The sequence below is a fragment of the Phocoena sinus genome, chromosome 4, assembly GCF_008692025.1.
Source record: "Phocoena sinus isolate mPhoSin1 chromosome 4, mPhoSin1.pri, whole genome shotgun sequence".
In the NCBI taxonomy this organism is placed as follows: Eukaryota; Metazoa; Chordata; class Mammalia; order Artiodactyla; family Phocoenidae; genus Phocoena; species Phocoena sinus.
This window is the reverse complement of record NC_045766.1, coordinates 116,003,113-116,021,897: the sequence shown is the minus strand read 5'-3', so window position 1 is coordinate 116,021,897 and position 18,785 is coordinate 116,003,113. Positions and strand designations below refer to the sequence as shown.

Here is an 18,785-nt window from a genome sequence, read left to right as displayed (position 1 = left end):
TGGAAAATTGGGAAAAGAAGTAAAATTCCACAATCTGTTAAAATATATCTATTCAAAAATCTGTAGAAAATGTCATGTTGATGATGGAATTTGGAAGACTTTCTTTTTGAGACTGGGAACTGGAAAAGGATGCCTAGTCTAGTTATTCTGAAGAAACATTTTACTGGATGTCTTAAGTGCAGTAAGGGGAGAAAAGTATTAAAAGATATAAAAATATAAAATCATTTTTAGATGATATGTTTGCATACATAGATAACCCCAAAGAATCTCCAGATAATTAGAATTCACAGGAATATTTAGCAAGGTTGTTGAATATAAGCTATATATACAAAATTCAATTCTTTCTAGAAACCAGCAATAAGAGCTAGCAAATAAAACTTTAGAATTATACCATTTTAATAAGATAAAATCTAGAAATAACTCTTAAGAAAACTGTGCAAGTGCTCTACGCAGAAAACCACAAAACATTGCAGACCAAAATAAAAAGGAACTAAACCACACATATGAATGTGAGTGTTGTATACATGTCAATTTTTTGCAAGTTGACCTACAGATTCAATGCAATCTTTGTCAAAAGCCAATATTTTTAAAATAACCTCACAAGCTAATTATAAAATTAATATGGAAATGAAAAGGGTCAAGTATTATTATTCTTTTTTTTAAAATTAATTTATTTGTTCATTTTTGACTGTGTTGGGTCTTTGTTGCTGCGTGCGGGCTTCCTCTACTTGTGGCAAGTGGGGGCTTCTCTTGTTGTGGAGCATGGGCTCTAGGCACACAGGCTTCAGTCGTCGTGGCTAGCGGGCTCTAGAGCGCAGGGTCAGTAGTTCTGGCGCACGGGCTTAGCTGCTCCGCAGCATGTGGGATCTTCCCGGACCAGGGTTCGAACCCATGTCCCCTGCATTGGCAGGTGGATTCTTAACCACTGCGCCACCAGGGAAGCCCCTGTTAAAGTGTTCTTGAAAAGAAGGAAAAAGTGCAAAGACAGTGTCATTAGTGTAAGGGTGACAAAAAAGTCAGTAAAAAAAAAAAACCAAAAACAGGGCTTCCCTGGTGGCGCAGTGGTTGAGGGTCCGCCTGCCGATGCACGGGATGTGGGTTTGTGCCCTGGTCTGGGAGGATCCCACATGCCACGGAGCGGCTGGGCCCGTGAGCCATGGCCGTTGGGCCTGCATGTCCGGAGCCTGTGCTCCGCAATGGGAGAGGCCACAGCAGTGAGAGGCCAGCGGACCACAAAAAAAACAAAAAAACAAGAGTTATGGAACTTATTACATTTATTATGAGTTTGGTACTGCTGGACGGTGTGAAAATGATTCTTTTTTTTCTGGGTTTCATTTTTTTAATTGAAGAATAGTTGATTTACAATATTGTGTTAGTTTCAGGTAAACAGGATAGTCTTTTTTTTTTTTTTTTTTTTACAGATTATATTCCACTATAAGTTATTACAAGATATTGGGTATAATTCCCTGTGCTATACAGTAAACCCCTGTTGCTTATCTGTTTGATGTATTAATCCCATACTCCTAATTTGTCCCTCCTCCTGCTCTCTCCCCTTTGGTAACCATAAATTTGTTTTCTATGTCTGTGTGTCTGTTTCTGTTTTGTATATACATTTATTTGTATTATATTTTAGATTCCACTTATAAGTAATATCATATTTGTTTTTCTTTGTCTGACTTATTTCACTATGCATAATATTCTTTAGATCTATCCATGTTGCTGCAAATGGCAATATTTCATTTTTTATGGTTAAATAATATTCCATTCACATCTTCTTAATCCAATTGTCTGTTGATGGGCACTTGGGTTGCTTCCATGTCATGGCTGTTGTACATAGTACTGCTTTGAACACTGGGGAGCATGTAACTTTTCAAATTGGTGTTTTCATTTATTCCAGATATACACCCAGGAGTGGAATTGATGGATCATATGATAGTTCTATTTTTAGTTTTTTAAGGAACCTCCATACTGTTTTCTATAGTGTCTGCACAAATTTACATTCCCGCCAACAATGTACGAGGGTTCCCTTTTCTTAACATTTGTTATTCGTAGACTTTCTGATAAGTGGTTCTGTGTCAGTCAACTGAAAACTCAAAATGAAATAAAAAGGTCTCTAACTCCCATAAAACACAAAAATTCTTTTCCTATGGTGTGTATAAATGTGAAAGGAAAAGCAATAAACATATTACAAGATATTATTTAAAAAATCTTCATAACATAACATTTTTCTTCAGTGTGCATGAAAAACCATAAGCCAAATTCAAACATTAAGATGTCTGATTATACTAAAATTGAGAACTTCGTTAAAGAACACTTTATGAAAGCTAACAGCAAGGCAAAACAGAAAAAGAGTTAAGTAAGCACTATACATCAGTAATAAAGAAAAATACAACTTAATGTAAAAAAATCAAGACTTGAACAGACATTTTACAAAAGAGAAATTCCAACTAGGCAATGGAAAGTTCTTAAAATCTTCAGTGAGCAGAAACATGTAAATTAAAACCCCAGTGAAACAGCACATGCCTACCAGAATGACTAAAATTAGAAAGCCTTACAATACCATTTATTGGAGAGGATGTAGACTAACAGAAATACTCACATGTTGTTGGTAGGGCGTAAATTGGTACAACCTCTTTGGCAAATTATTTAGGATTATTTATTAAAATTGAAGATATTCATATTTTATAACACAGCAATTCTACGCCTAGGTATAAAACCAACAGATATTCCTTCACATATGCATTGATGTGTGTGTTCAAGAATGTTCATAGTATTAACACATATTAACCCCAAATTTGAAACAACATATGTCCACCAACAGGAGAATGGATAAATAAGTTATTGTATGTTCATTCAATAAAATACTATATAGCAATGAATGATTACAAATGAATGACTACATTTACACCTGACAATGTGGTTTAATATCACAAATATACTGATAATTGAAAGAAGCCAGATACAAATATGAATACAAATATATTTCCAAAATGAGCTAATCTAAAATATATTGTTTTAGAGGCATCCTTGGAAGGTAAAGAATAGCAATAGCAAAAAAGAAAAAAAAATTAAAAGTAAACATGGTTCTTAGTTTTATAGAAAAGTAAGAAGCTAGTTACTGGGTTAAGGTCACACTGGGAGTTTCTAGGTTCTATTTCCTGACATGGGTGTGGTAGCTAAGTGGCTATTTGCTTTATATTCATTAATTAATCTTTAGTTTTATGTTCTTTTCTGCATGTAGGTTTTATATTTTACAATAAAAAGAAAATTAGAAAGCCATATCTGCTCTCCCCACCCTCCTTGAAATCAAAAGAATGAATGGCCTAAGCAGACCAAGCTGCCCTGCCCCTTCCATCTGATAAAAGGGAAATGACATGCCTGAATCAAGGGCTGCTTGTAATAATAAATATCTTTTGCTTCTTCCTGATTCCTGAGCAGTCTTCTTGGTTTGATTTTACTTCAGAAGCAGATTGGAGAAAATGATGGCTCTAAACCTGAAACACCCTAGTCTTGGAACTCTGTGTTGAGTTCAGATAGGAGGAAATTGTAAAGATCTCCAAAATTATTGGACTTTTTTTGGGTTATAGTTAGAAGACTGTCCTTCCTTACTAAAATTCCACAAGCTAAGTGGATAATGGAATGTAGAGGAATTGGTTAGCATACTCTCACCACTGTCACAATCAAATCATACATATGCTTCCCTGGATTCCAGGGAGTTCTAAGGAAGTCATGTAAGTTGTCCTTTGTCTTTCCTTATATGCTGTATCCCCTCCCCTGTAATGTACCTGCCCAGTGTCCTCATGCCCTGCTAACACCTCACTAGCTGTTATCGTGTTCCGATACATACTAGAACTAAATCAACTAACTGCAACTTAATCCGTACCGTCAGACCCAAGTATTTATCTTCATTGTACTGAATCTATTGCTGATCTCTCTCAAGAGTTCATTATGTTGTAGGAAATTTCTTGTACCCCAACCCAAAGCATTGCAATCTTACTTGGCAGCAAGATTTTATATCTAACCGCAGTCCTGAATATTCTGAGCTTGCTGACCTCTTTCCTTCCTATGGCTCCCCTGGGTTATAGACCCCATAGTGGTAATGCACCCAGAACTTGCATCTTCCCTGGTGCCCCAAGGCTCTATAGATACAGTTGGCTGTCTGTATCTGTGGATGTGGAACTCTTGGGCACAGAGGGACGACTGGGCTGCGCCATTCTATATATGGGACTTGAGCATCCTCAGATTTTGGTGTCCGTGTGGGAGGGCAGGAGATTGGGGGGGGGGCAGTCTTGGAACCAATATCCCATGGATATCAATGGACAAGTGTATACAGAAACTCTTAAATCATAGCTACACGTTTCGTGTCACTCTGGCACAACTTGTTCCAGCAGAAGCAGCGTTCGATTTTTCCAGTTAGTGAGTCTAGCACCAAATCCTACACATTATTATCCAGAATGAGAGTGAATGATCACACTCACCTAAAAGATCCTAAATGACTTGGCTTCATTTCCTCCAATGCTCTTTCTCACGCATTACACCAGCTAACCTGGATTCTTTGAATACTCCATGTGCACACAGATACCTTCTTGACTCACTGCGTTGCTCACATCCTTCACATCTCTGCTCAATTCTCACCTCCTCAGTGGGAAATTCCCCAACCAAACTACTTAAAAGTGCAACCTAACACACTTACTAGGCATTCACTGTTCCTTATTCTACTTAATTTTTCTCTACAGCACTTATTATTATCTGACATACTGTATTTTTACTTGTTTATTATGACTTTCTCCCACTAGGATGTAATTTCCACTATGATAAGGATTTTTGCTCTATTTTCCTTTTTCACTTATATATTCATAGCACAAAGAACTGTGATGGACCCACAATAAACTGATCACATGTAAATGTGTTAAATTAATGAAACATAATTTGCATGAGGAATTAATACCGGAAACTCATCTTTTAAAAAATAGCATTTATCTTATTTTCAATTCAAATTTTGAGTCACTTTCAAAGGATTTTATAGGAGATTTTGTTTTACATAAGTGTTGCTGACCTGATTATATTTACTTTGTGATTCTTGGGTGCTTTTCTTCTCAGGTTTAGGCATTAAAGAACCCTTGGGACATATAGATTTCTATCCAAATGGAGGGAAAAAGCAACCTGGCTGTCCTAAATCAATTTTTTCAGGTATACCAATAGTATTTTAGAATAAATTGTACATGAGTCAAAATAATGAAAGAAAATCAGTTTATTTTTTCCCTTATTAATCTGGGGGCAAGATTTTTTTTTATCACCATTGCTCATGATTCAGGAGTTATTGGTGGAAAATGGTTTAATGTGATCCTTCTCGGTTCATAAATGTTACCAGTAGACATCCCATTTGGTTATGGGTGTAACCTATTACATTATAGTCTCAACAGTTTTAGTTTATCATTTTAAACATTAGGAGAAGTTATAAGTCAATGAAGAAGCATGTATAGCAAAGTTATATAACGCAAGTTTGGCTTCAGGATTTAATTTTTACCATTACCATAGTATTGTACAAACACAGATTTATGAACTTCTGCACTTGGTTATTCTGCACATAAATAACTGAGCAACGTCTCCAGGTGTGGAATTTGGCTCACTTCAGAGCGATGGCAAAAAAATGTTCTGAGGTCTACAGTGGCAACCAGTCACGTACCACATCATTAAAGGCCAGGGCAACTAGAGAAGTTTGGTTAAAGGGATAGGGATGTGAGAAGTTAGGAAAGGAAAGAGACATGATAAAGTCTCATTCGTCTCTGACACTGAATAGAAATGTTAAGCGTGAGAGTTTAGAAGGGAGATATGTGTACACTAGTTATTAAATATGGTAGCACTGTGTGTAGAGTTTGTTGAATAATTGAAATTAAACATTTTTGCTGTGTTATTAGTTTAGAAAAATTTCTAATAAATCTCACGTAAAAGGCATATTACATTTAAGTTTTAAACGGTAACATTTGTTTAGTTGCCTGAGATAAAACTGCATTGCAGTCAGCACTTTGATATTCATACAGTGCACAGCGTTAGGCAGAACTTAATATTTCTTTTTCCAACTTACTTGAACTTGGCTTAATACATCTAACTGCTTGACTTTGAACACTTAAGGACTTGAATTTATTAAATGCGACCATCAGAGAGCAGTTTACTTATTCATGGCAGCTTTGGAAACAAGCTGCAATTTTATTTCATTTCCTTGCCATTCATACAAAGATTACAAGACTGGTTCGTGTGTGGATTGTGCCGACTTTAAGGAAAAATCGTGTCCTAAACTAGGTAAGAGAGATTATCATACTTACTATACTTCTTTGTGGAAAATGAACAATGTAATTTTGTTAGTATTTTCTGCTGGAAGCTTTCATACTTACTTGTGAATATGCTATTAACATTTTATGGAAAAATTTTCTGTGGAACAGAGAAAATAGTTATTTCCTACTAAATATTTTTCAGATTCTTAGTGAGAGGAACTTGGTCAACCTCCTTTCTGTGTTCCATGTTGTGGGCACACTTGGTCGTCTCATGATGATACTTTTCTTGATTCACAAAAGGATCTCACTATTTAGCATCCATCTTTATTTCCACTAAAGAAAGAAACTTGTGCATTCTTAGTGGTACTGAGGGTTTTGTTTGTTTGTTAGTTTGTATTTTTAAGGGAATTCTTAACAAGTGAAGAGGTGTGAACCATGGTTAGCTTTTCATTTGCTATTAGCAAGTAGATATGAATCATGCATGGTCCACACCATCTAAATCAATAAACTTAAGAGCAGTTAAGTGTTGCAACTTTTGATAACTAAAGCCTGCCAGTGGGAAATTATAGAGAAAAATGAATCCATATAAAAAATAGAATGTTAGAGCTGGAAAGAATCTCAGAGGCTGTTTGTTCAGGGTTTGCCAAAGACAATACCAGACCCCAAGCGTGTCATGGGCATGTAGACATCTGATCAGTATCATGATAGGCTCTACCAGAAATGTTTCCAAAGCCAAGTAACCTCAATGAAATGGGTAGCAATTACAAAGGCTGAATTAAACAGCCTCCTGCGGTTTTCTTTCACAGGAGGTTTATACTAATATACTAGAGAATTGCTAGAAGAGGCAGGCAATATGCAGGCTTTGCATGACTTATTTCCTCATAGACCCCTTCTGTCCACAAAATATCTTGTGGGATTAGTTTTCTTCAGTCCTCATGTTGGGGATTGCTTTTCTGGTCCCGTTGCTTTTCCATATAAATGAGGAAATTGTGACCCCGTGTGAACATATGGATTGCTGAAGGGCACAAGTGAAAATGGGAGTTAAATCTCTGAATTTTCAATTCAGTATTCTTTCTACTGCATTCAAATTTCAAATTCGGAGGTAGCAGTGTGGAAACAGACACATACATGAAGTAGCAAGCATATTAAATATGTGTGTGTGTATATGTTATATATTCTGTATGTACAAATATTGTTTGTATCTGAAATATATATTATACATACAATATATAGTGTACATAGATGCTATCTATAATATATACATTGTATATATAATGTATACATATGCATACTGTATCTGTATGAATGTGTATATAGGATAATTGAAGGCTGTGCTCATGGAGCTAAATTCTGTGTTCAAGTTTTATCTAATCAATTTATTCTGCTGAATTAACTGAAAAGAGTTTCAAGTAAAATTCTGCATTTGTAATAGTAAAAACTTATACAAATGGACTTTAACTATATGGCATATGCAAAGCTCTGATAAGGTTTCCAGGGAGTAGATTTATTTGTGACTCTTGAATTTAAGAGTTGTTACTGTAGTTGAAATAAATAGAATGTGAAATTATTTGAAAAATGATTTTTTAATTATAAAAATTCATAAATTATAATAATTATCATAATACATTGATCCTTTAGTTCTTTTAGTGATTTGATATTTTTGTATGCTATTTGATAAAAGTCCAATTACTAATATTCTATTTCTCAAATCTCAGGTTATCAAACTGAGCTATGGAAAGATGTTTTAAAAGAGAGAATAGAGAACAGAACTCTCAGGACCACTGTGTTTTTGGATACTGTTGGCACAAATCCATTCTGTAGTAAGTTAACATTTTTAACAAATGAACAATTGATTAGTTTTATATAGTAATTCATATTTTTATTCAAAATTCAAATCTCAAAATGTACTTTCAAGGAACTTTAAATTTTGTTAGAGCCAGTTATACAAATTCAAATAAGGACTTAATTTTTGAATAAAATGAGCATATGCTTTGGGTAATATTCTTCCAAAAAAATCAAGGTCTTTTTTTTTAACCCCCAATTTCCATGATTATTCTTCCCACGTTTAGAGTTATGTCAGCATATAACAGCTTACAGAGTTTAAGACATCTGTCGACACTGTTACCACCCTTTCAGAAACTGAAACTAAATTATATAAATACAAAAATATGCAAGTAAATAATAATCTTCCCAATATATTTAGACAAGAGGAAAAAATTTGAAGAACAGAAGAGAATCTCAGAAATGTAATAACTAATTAGATTTATGAGGAGCTATTTAAAAAAGTAAAATTATTCTGTTTGGAGAGCAAGATCTTAAAGTGCTTTATAAATAAAAGCAAATCCTATGATATGAAGAATCTTATGAAATAAGTTTCCAGTCACTGACATTGATCTTGGTTACTGGGGAATAAATATTTAAAATAGACTCTTATTACTTTAAAATATTTTAGGTCAGTTATTGCAGATGTTTTGCAGTCAAAGTTATTATCAATTTTTAAGATACTCTTTAAACATTTGTGATGTGCCCTGTCATTCAGAATTGGGCTCATCCATTTTTTAATTTAAAATTTGTATTGAATTAAAATTTAGATTCACATGCAGATATAAGAAATAATGCAGAGGGATCCTGTGTACAATTTATTCAGTTTTCTTCAGTGGTAAAATTTTGTAACACTATAGAATAAATGGAGTATCATTACCACATTATATTGATATTGCTAGAATCCATCCATTTTATTTATATTTCCTCACTGGTGTGTGTGTGTGTGTGTGTGTGTGTGTGTGTGTTTAGCTCTGTACAACTTAATCATCATATAGGGCTCTGTATCTATCACCACAGTGAAGATATTGGACAGTTCCATCACTACCAGACCCTTTGGGTGGCACTTTTATAGCCATATATACCAGCTTCTTGTCCTGCTGTTTCTAATCCCTGACATCCATTAATACACTCCTAAAATTTTGTCATTTTGAAAATGTTATATAAAGGGAATCGTTCACTATGTGACCTTTTAATTGGCCTTTTTAAAGTCAGCATGATTCTCTGGAGGTTCATCCAGCATGTATCAATAATTCATTCCGTTTTATTGCTGAGCAGTATTCCACAGTACGTACGTACTGAAGTTTGTTTAATCACTCATCTCTTGTAGGACATTAGGCATGTGTTTAGATTTGGCTATTATGATTAAAGTTGCTATGGATATTTGTATAAAAGTTTTTGTGTGAATTTAGGTTATCATTTCTCTGTTAGAAAGGCCCAGGAATACAAATGCTGGGTCAGAAGTTAATTGTGCATTTAACCTTATAAGAAATTGAGAAAGTGTTTTTCAGTGTGGCTGACCATTTTACATTACCTGCAGCAAAGTATGAGTGATATAATGAGTGACTTCTCACTAGCATTTGGTGTTGTCATTATTTAAAAAAATTATCCTTCCTGATAGGTATATAGTGATGCCTTGTTGAGGTATTAATCTTTGTTGCCTTAATGGCTTATGAGATTGTGTATTTTCTCTGTATATCCTCTTTGGTGAAGTGTGTCTTTTGCTCATTTTCCAATTGGAGTTTTTTAAACTATTGAGTTTTGAGGATTCTTTATATATTTTTGATAGTAGTCCTTGTTTCCTTGTTGAAGATTTGGTTTGCAATTATTTTTTCCCAGTCTGAAACTTGACTGTCTTTTCATCTTCTTCACAAGGGCTTTCACAAGGGCAAAAAGTGTTTACTTTTGATGAGGTCTAATTTATCATGTTTTCCTTTCATGGACTATGCTTTCAGTATCTAAGAATTCTTTGCTGAGCCCTAGGTCCTGAAGATTTTCACCCCCAATTTTTTTCTAACAGTTTTATAGTTCTGTGTGTTCCTTTAAACATAGACAACCTTGTTTTAAATTTATATTGAAAAGTACATACCCTAGAATATCTAAAATAATCATTGCCAAGAAGAATAAAGAAGAAATAATCAACTTCACCTTTCTTCTGTATCACATCTCTTTTTCTGATTCTCTTCTTCTGTCTTCCTCTTCTACCTTTAAGGGTTTGTGATTACAATCTTTGGGATTGCATTGGGCCCACTTGGATAATTCAAGATAATCTCTCTATTTTAAGGGCAGCTGATTAGCAATCTTAATTCCATTTGAGATCTTAATTATCCTTTGCCATTTCAGGTAACATATTCACAGGTTCCAGAGATTAGGGCATGGACATATTTGGGGAGGTCTACCACAATTATAATATGCATATGTGATTTTTCACAGTTTACTGGTATCATCATTTACCATGTCAAGTGAAATGTGGGAACTTCACTTCCATTTAGGTTATTTTACATTCTCCACTTTTATATATCATTGTCTTGACTATCGGATCATGTGATAATTTTTACTTCAAGTGTCAAATATGATGTATAAATTCACAAGGATAAGGATAATTTATTGTACGTACCCATATTTCTTCTCTTCCCATTATTACCTTTTTGTTTCTGATACTCCAAGATTATTTATTTCATCAATTCCTCTGTGTTCCTTCTTACAATATTTAAGAATGGGTCTTTTAAAGAGAAATCCTTTAAGTTTTTCTTTGTCTGAGAATGTCTTTATTTCTCCTTTATTCTCAAAGGATAGTTTTTCTGGGTATAAGATTTAGAGTTGAGTTCCTTCTTTTAGCGCTTGAAAAATGCCACGTCTCTTCCTTTTGGCTTCTGTGGTTTCACATGAGAAATCCATTGTAACTCAATTTGGTGTTCTCCTGTAGATAACACATCATTTCTCTTTGGCTGCTTTCAAGAGATTTTTCTTTGTTTCTAGTTTTCTGAAGCTTAATTATAATTCTTTTGTTATACTCCCACAGATCCCTGAGGTTCTGTCCATTTTTTTTCTCAGTCTGTTTTCTCTCTGTTTTCAGGTGGAGTTTCAGGCAGATCGATCTGTTCTCCAGTTCACTGATTTCTATCCTCTTTCATTTCCACTCTGCTATTGAGGCTGTCCAGTGAGTTCTGTATCCATTATGGTATTTGTCATTTATGTAGTGTCTACTTTTACTTTCTTTTATAGCTTCTATTTCTTGGCTGAGAGTTTGCTATTCCTTCATTTTTTTTCAAGAGACTCTGACTTATGACAGTTCCTTTAAAATCCTTGTCAGATAATCCCAGCCTCTGATTCATTTCAGTGCTGGCATTAGTCGATTGTCTTTTCTCACCAGAGTTGTGATTTTCTTTGTTCTTGGTATAATGGGTAATTTTCAATCACATCTTGGACATTTTCTCTATGTGACAATTTGAGTCCTGTTTAAATCTTCTATTTTAGCAGGAGTTATATTGTTTAGGTTTTGGCTTTATGTATTCTGAGACTGTGAGTTTTAGCTACGTAAAGCTTCAGGATTATCATATTTTCCTGGTGATTTGCTTTACTTTGCTCTTTTTTTGTGCTTCATAAATAAAAATGCATGATTTTTTGCCTCACAGACTATTTTATCAGATTTTATCACAACAACAATTTGTCTCATAGAGCCTTTGAACCTTGTGTCTTCTTTTCTATCCTCAATATTATATTCAGTAGTATTTTATTTCACTTATTTAACCATAAACAGTTATTATGAATATTATAATTAATCAAATGCTCACTTATATTTACCAATTTGTTTTCTACATTTTATCTTGTCCTTTCCTCCCTTCCCAACTCCTTCCTTTGGGATTTAATTTCTATCTTGCTAAAATAGATCCTTAATGACTTTTCACTAAGTAATGTTTCTCAGTTTGTTTGTTTGTTTCCTTGAAAATGTCCTTATTTTTTTCTTACTCTGGAATGTAAATTTAGTCCGGAATAGAATTCTACACTGAGAGTTTTTTCATTGAGTACTTTGAAGATATTAATTCTCTCATTTTAAGATAATTTTCTTTTCATTTATTAGCAGTCTAATTGTCCCCTGCAGATAATCTATATTTTTCTTCTGGCTAAACTTATGTATGTCTATATGTATTTATTTATCCATCTATTAATTTATGCATGATTTGTTGCTATTTTCTAGTCTCAGTGGTCAGTTCAAGTCTCTATTAAAGAAAAATATATTTGTGCTATTTCAAAATAAAGATTCATGTCACATTTTAACAGAAAACTCTCATCAGTCTGCTCTTCTTCAAAATTCTCCCTTCAGAACATGGATTTTGTTTTTTCCAGAATTTAGGTACCATAATACTGGAGGATTTTTCATGTAAATTTTTGGAGGTCCTTAACCAATGGGGACTTGTAAATTTAAATTCTGTGTTACCTGGAGTTTTATTTAGTCTCAAGGAATTTATTTTTCCACTTAAGACCCATACACAACCAGTAGGAAGAATTTTTCAAGTTTCTCTTTCAATGACAAAGCAGAGAGCTAAGGTCCCTGACTGTGCAATGTTTTTCACTGTAGCTCCATCACTTAGTGTTGTCTCCTGCTGTACCATGGAAATTGACACTTCATCCTTTGTCTCCATGCTACACCCAGTTCTCAAGTCCCATGCAGATCCAGGGCTTCAGTTCTTCTTAAGCCTTGCCTTTAATTTCTCTACATTGCTGTCTCCTGATATTTTCTCTTCCTTCATCTGAGGTTGGTTGTGTTTTCGATTTATACCCAGAATTTCTATACACTTGTAGCAGGAGGCAGGCTTATTATGTAACATCTCAATATATCATACTGCCAGGAATCATCTGAGCAAGCATGAGCACCCAGTTTTTTGGGTGAGGGAACCAAAGTATTTTATCTAAAGCTGGGCAGTCACTTCAAAGTAAGAAGTGTTCCTTTATGTCTTTTGTGTTAGCAATTGATGAGGGTCAATTATAAATCCATTACCTTATTTGAGGTAGTACTAAGCATCTGGCATAGGCAAGAAGTTACTCTGGGCTGTTTAGTAGCAACATTTAATGGCTAGCATGCACAATTTTAGTACATATGTATTTCACAAGAAAAGTTCATCTATCCCATGTTCTGTTTATATACATTGTCTTCCAAGAGTTTTGCACAATACTGGGAAAATTCACGGAGAGTAAGAAATTTCTGTGTACACCAGGCAATATCAGGTATAGGGATGAGTTCAGTATCTTTGCCTCTGAAAGATATATCAATTATTTTTGTACGGGAATTTTGAAAAAGAACTACTATGAGCTCACTCTGTATAGGACTGTCTAATTTTACAGTCGTTCCAAAACAACCAGTGAAATTGGGAATTATATTTGTCAAGCAAATTTAGCTAGGACTATTAATCAGATAATTAAGGAACCTTATCATATTTACCTTAGATGTGCTATTGATAGAGAAAAATTGTTTAATTGACCTAAATTCTGATATTTTTCGATTTGCAGACAAGTTAGTATTTACTAATTATTTGACCAACTTTTCACCATACCCATGACTGTCTGGCAAGCTTTTATTCCTCATTTTCAAGACCAGTTAAAAATTAACAAGAGGGAATTTCCCTGGTAGTCCAGTGGCTAAGACTACGTGCTCCCAATGCAGGGGGCCTGGTTTGATCCCTGGTCAAGGAACTGTTCGCAACTAGGAGTTCGCATACCACAACTAAAGATCCTGCAGGCCACATGCCACAACCAAGACCCGGCACAGCCAAATAAATAAATGTTTAAAAAAGATTAACAATAGGTAAAATATATTACATATGTACCAAATGAGTGCCTCTCAATATTATTTGCAGATATTATATATGTCTAGATTACATAAATATATATTTACATTCATATCTCCACCAAACCAAAGTTAAAAAATAACATGAATTGCATTCCATATTTTTGTTTTGTAGCCTATTATTTTGTTCTCAGTATAATTGTTCTGGATAAAACGATGAAGGATGGCTGTATTACATTTAAATTATTAAACCAACTTGGAATGGTTGAAGAGCCAAGGCTCTATGAGTAAGTAGAATTTAGTATCTTTTTGTTTTGTAAAATATGTTTTCTCGAGCTTTTGGAGGATAATCTAAATAGTACAAATTTTCTATGCAGTGAGTCTTAAACTGTTAAATATTAAATGGATCTCTGGTGTCATATTCTAATTCATTCATTCTATGGAGGGAGATGCCGAATATGAAAGAAACTAAATAACTTGTTCATGTGATACATCTAGCTACTACAAGAGTTAGAAGAAGAGAAGCAACTTTCCACCTAATTTTGAACACAGATAGAATGCGTTGTAATAACTAATAATATCACCCCATAATATTTTATTACTTTAAATTGCTTAGAATTGTGTATATATGTATATACCCATGCACACATATACGTATGATTCATCACTTATTCTTATCAGACACATGGTGATCCAAACTGAAATAGCAATGTTACCGTGCTCAAGGAGGTCACAGAATCCTGGAAGAGACTAATGCATAATTACAGCTCTGAGTAATAAGTTTTATAGTAGCAGAACACTTATGTGCTATGGGAGTACAGAGGAAGAAGCAAGGAAGCATTTGAAAGGGTGGTATTGCAGTCAGGGAATGGGAGATGGTTCTTTCAAAGGCATGGATAGGTAAATACGTGAGTTCATTAACAGCACAGATTGCAGTCCTAGAGCAGTTGTTTCAAACTTGTTCAGAAGGCAAACAAACTGTGAGTCTTGCTTTCCTTTACAAGAATCATGTTCTATGCAGAACACCATGAAATACTGATGCATTTTTATTCAAACACTTGATTAGTGCATTTTTCATGAATAATGCAAAATATAAAACCCATATGCATGGTAAATCTACCCATCTAAGCCTGACCAATGGCTTTCTTGTTTTTCTATTAATAATTCTTTACTAATAAATTTATACATGCTTTAGGATTTTAGCCCTTTTAGATGCCAGGAAAGTCAGAGACTTTTTTTTTTTTCTGGTACGCGGGCCTCTCACCGCCGCGGCCTCTCCCGTTGTGGAGCACAGGCTCTGGACGCACAGACTCAGCAGCCATGGCTCACGGGCCCAGCCGCTCTGCGGCATGTGGGATCCTCCCGGACTGCGGCACGAACCTGTGTCCCCTGCATCGGCAGGCGGACTCCCAACCACTGCACCACCAGGGAAGCCCAATCAGAGACTTTTAAATGATCTTTTATTTCCCTTTTCAAAATTAGAAAAGGAATTTTTTTTGCTGTAGAAAATGTGTTATACAGTAGAAAGTGAGAATAATCTATAATTACATTGTCCAGGGATATTCACATTTACTATTTGGTTTATAAACATTCCTCTTTTTCTTCCTCCCCCTCCTCTTCCTTCTCCTTCTCTTCCACCTTCATCTCTTCCTTTTCCTCCTCTTTCTTCTTCTTCTACATGCCCCTGCACATGCATACATTATTTTTTTACTTAGCAAAATTAGGATCATTTTGCAAATGTGTTCTGCATTCTGATTTTTATACTGAATGCTACAGTGTGATCATTTTTTCTGTGTCACTAAAAATCACTTACACATCATAATAGGATGCCAAATATATTAATATGCCAATATAGGATTTTAAACAGAGAGTGTCAATATTGTGTATTCAGGGTAGAATGACTCCCCAGATGGATGAGTAATGGGGAGATTAGTGTGGAACAAGTCCAGAGTGGTTGCTATTGTAATAATTTATAGGAAAGATAATGGAGGCTTGGATCGAGTCAGTGGAAGTGGGTTTTTAGGATTTAGAGTAGATTTGTTTTTGTGATTAATTAAACATGTGAAAGTGAAGGGAAAAAACCCAATCTGGAGTGACTTTGAGTTTTAAGCTTGGTGACTATTTGAATTATGGTGCCATTTACTGAGCTAGGAGATACATGGAGAGGAGCCAATTTAATCATTCAATAAAATTTCTTGAACTGTACTAGAAATTAAGGACAAAATTTTGGGAAAATTATAGATTTCTGTCCTTTCATAATTTTTGTCTAGTAAGCAGTTTGCAAATAAATAATACAAATAAAATGATGATGTTCATCATTCCTGTTTTCAAACAATTTTTTTTTCTTTTTTTTTTTTTGCGGTACATGGGCCTCCCACTGCTGTGGCCTCTCCCACTGCAGAGCACAGGCTCCGGATGCACAGGCTCAGTGGCCATGGCTCACGGGCCCAGCTACTCCGCGGCATGTGTGATCTTCCCGGACCGGGGCACGAACCTATGTCCCCTGCACCGGCAGGCGGACTCTCAACCACTGTGCCATGAGGGAAGCCCTCAAACAATTTTTAATGAATATCTATATTGAGCTAGGCACTGTACTAGGTGCTGAATATACTAGGATGAGAAAAACAGACATGATCCTACCCTCATTAAATTTACAGTCTAATGAGGGATATAAAATAAATAATTATAAAAATATATAAATAAAAGTCTGTCTGTGAAAAATGTCTTGAGGCAAATTATAGTATATACGGGAACACAGAATAGGGAATGTGAAATAGTTAGTGGGGTCACTAAAACTTTCTCTAACGCCTTTTTATATCAGTTGAGACCAAAAGGAGGAGCAGGAATTAGTTGCTCTGCTGCATTCTGGGCAGAGGGGCCAACAAAGGCAAAACTCCTGAAGCAGGAGAAAGTAGAGTCCATTTTGGGAGCTGAAGGAAGTTTATTATGTCTGAGAACAGAGGCAGGGAAAGGAAGAGAATGATGAGAGAGGTAGAAAACACTTATATTTTGTAGGAATTAGAACCTGTAGGACATGTTCAAGGATTTCTATTTTATTCACTTGGCAAATGAAAACCAATGAAGTGTTTGCGCTGGGGCAGCCTGGTTGGAGCCAGGACTGGATTATTATTTTGGAAAAACAATTTGACCACAGTGGATTGGAGAGGGAAAAGACAAGATGCTGTTGCAAGAATAGAGACCAGGAACAATGGTGCCCTGAGATAAAGTGTTTACAGTGGAAATGGAAAAATGAGAATGAGGATGGATTCAAAGCAGATTCAGGATATTTCACAGACAGCAGGCACATGGGATAGATTAGATGTAGGAGTTAAAGAGAGGATGGGGGGACCTTCAAGATGGCAGAGGAGTAAGACGTGGAGATCACCTTCCTCCCCACAAATACATCTACATGTGGAACAACTCCTACAGAACACCTACTGAACACTGGCAGAAGACCTCAGACTTCCCAAAAGGCAAGAAAATCCCCACGTACCTGGCAATGTGGATGACAGGGTCCATGTGCCTGGCCATGTGGCTGACAGGGTCTTGGTGCTCCAGCCTGGTGTCAGACCTGAGCCTCTGAGGTGGGAGAGCCGAGTTCAGGACATTGGGCCACCAGAGACCTCCCAGCCCCACGTAATATCAATTGGTGAGACCTCTCCCAGAGATCTCCAACTCAATGCTAAGATCCAGCTCCACCCAACGACCAGCAAGCTGCAGTGCTGGAGGCCCCATGCCGAACAACTAGCAAAGCAAGAACAGAACCCCACCCATTAGCAGAGAGCCTGCCTAAAATCATACTAAATTCACAGACACCCCAAAACACACCACCGGACATGGTCCTGCCCACCAGAAAGACAAGACCCAGCCTCATCCACCAGATCAGAGGCACCAGTCCCCTACACCAGGAAACCTACACAACCCACTGAACCAACCTCACCCATTGGGGGCAGACACCAAAAACAATGGGAACTACAAACATGCAGCCTGCAAAAAGGAGACCTCAAACACAGTAAGTTAAACAAAATGGGAAGACAGAGAAATATGCAGCAGATGAAGGAGCAAGGTAAAAACCCATGAGACCAAACAAATGAAAAGGAAGGAGGCAGTCTGCCTGAAAAAGAATTCAGAGTAATGATAGGAAACATGATCCAAAATCTTGGAAATAAAATGGAGAAAATACAAAAAATGTTTAACAAGGACCTAGAAGAATGAAAGAGCAAACAAACAATGACAAACAGCACAATAAATGAAATTTAAAATTCTCTAGAAGGAATCAATAGCAGAATAACTGAGGCAGAAGAACGGATAAGTGACCTAGAAGATAAAATAGTGGAAATAACTACTGCAGAGCAGAATAAAGGAAAAAGAATGAAAAGAATTGAGGACAGTCTCAGAGACCTCTGGGACAACATTAAACTCACCAACATTCTAACTTCAGGGGTCCCAGAAAAGAAGAGAAAAAGAAAGGGTCTGAGAAAATATTTGAAGAGATTATAGTTAAAAATTTCCCTAACATGGGAAACATCTCAAATAAACAACCTAAACTTACACCTAAAGCAATTAGAGAAACAAGAACCAAAAAACTCCAAAGTTAGCAGAAGGAAAGAAATCATAAAGATCAGATCAGAAATAAATGAAAAAGAAATGAAGGAAAGAATACCAAAGATAAATAAACCTAACAGCTGGTTCTTTGAGAAGATAAACAAAATTGATCGACCATTAGCCAGACTCATCAAGAAAAAAGGGAGAAGACTCAAATCAATAGAATTAGAAATGAAAAAGGAGAAGTAACAACTGACACTGCAAAAATACAAAGGATCATGAGAGATTACTACAAGCAGCTATATGCCAATAAAATGGACAACCTGGAAGAAATGGACAAATTCTTAGAAAAGCACAACCTT

General features: G+C 35.6%; 1 protein-coding gene across 1 annotated transcript in view; it reads left to right on the top strand.

Moving 5' to 3' along the window:
* Positions 1 to 18,785, top strand: part of LIPI (lipase I) — a 68,841-nt gene that overhangs the window by 28,189 nt on the left and 21,867 nt on the right. Inside the window, exons 6-9 of the mRNA XM_032629436.1 lie at positions 5,101 to 5,190; positions 6,133 to 6,300; positions 7,988 to 8,092; positions 14,054 to 14,165. Of these exons, the coding sequence (XP_032485327.1) occupies positions 5,101 to 5,190; positions 6,133 to 6,300; positions 7,988 to 8,092; positions 14,054 to 14,165 (475 nt within the window). The remainder of the gene's footprint in view (positions 1 to 5,100; positions 5,191 to 6,132; positions 6,301 to 7,987; positions 8,093 to 14,053; positions 14,166 to 18,785) is intronic.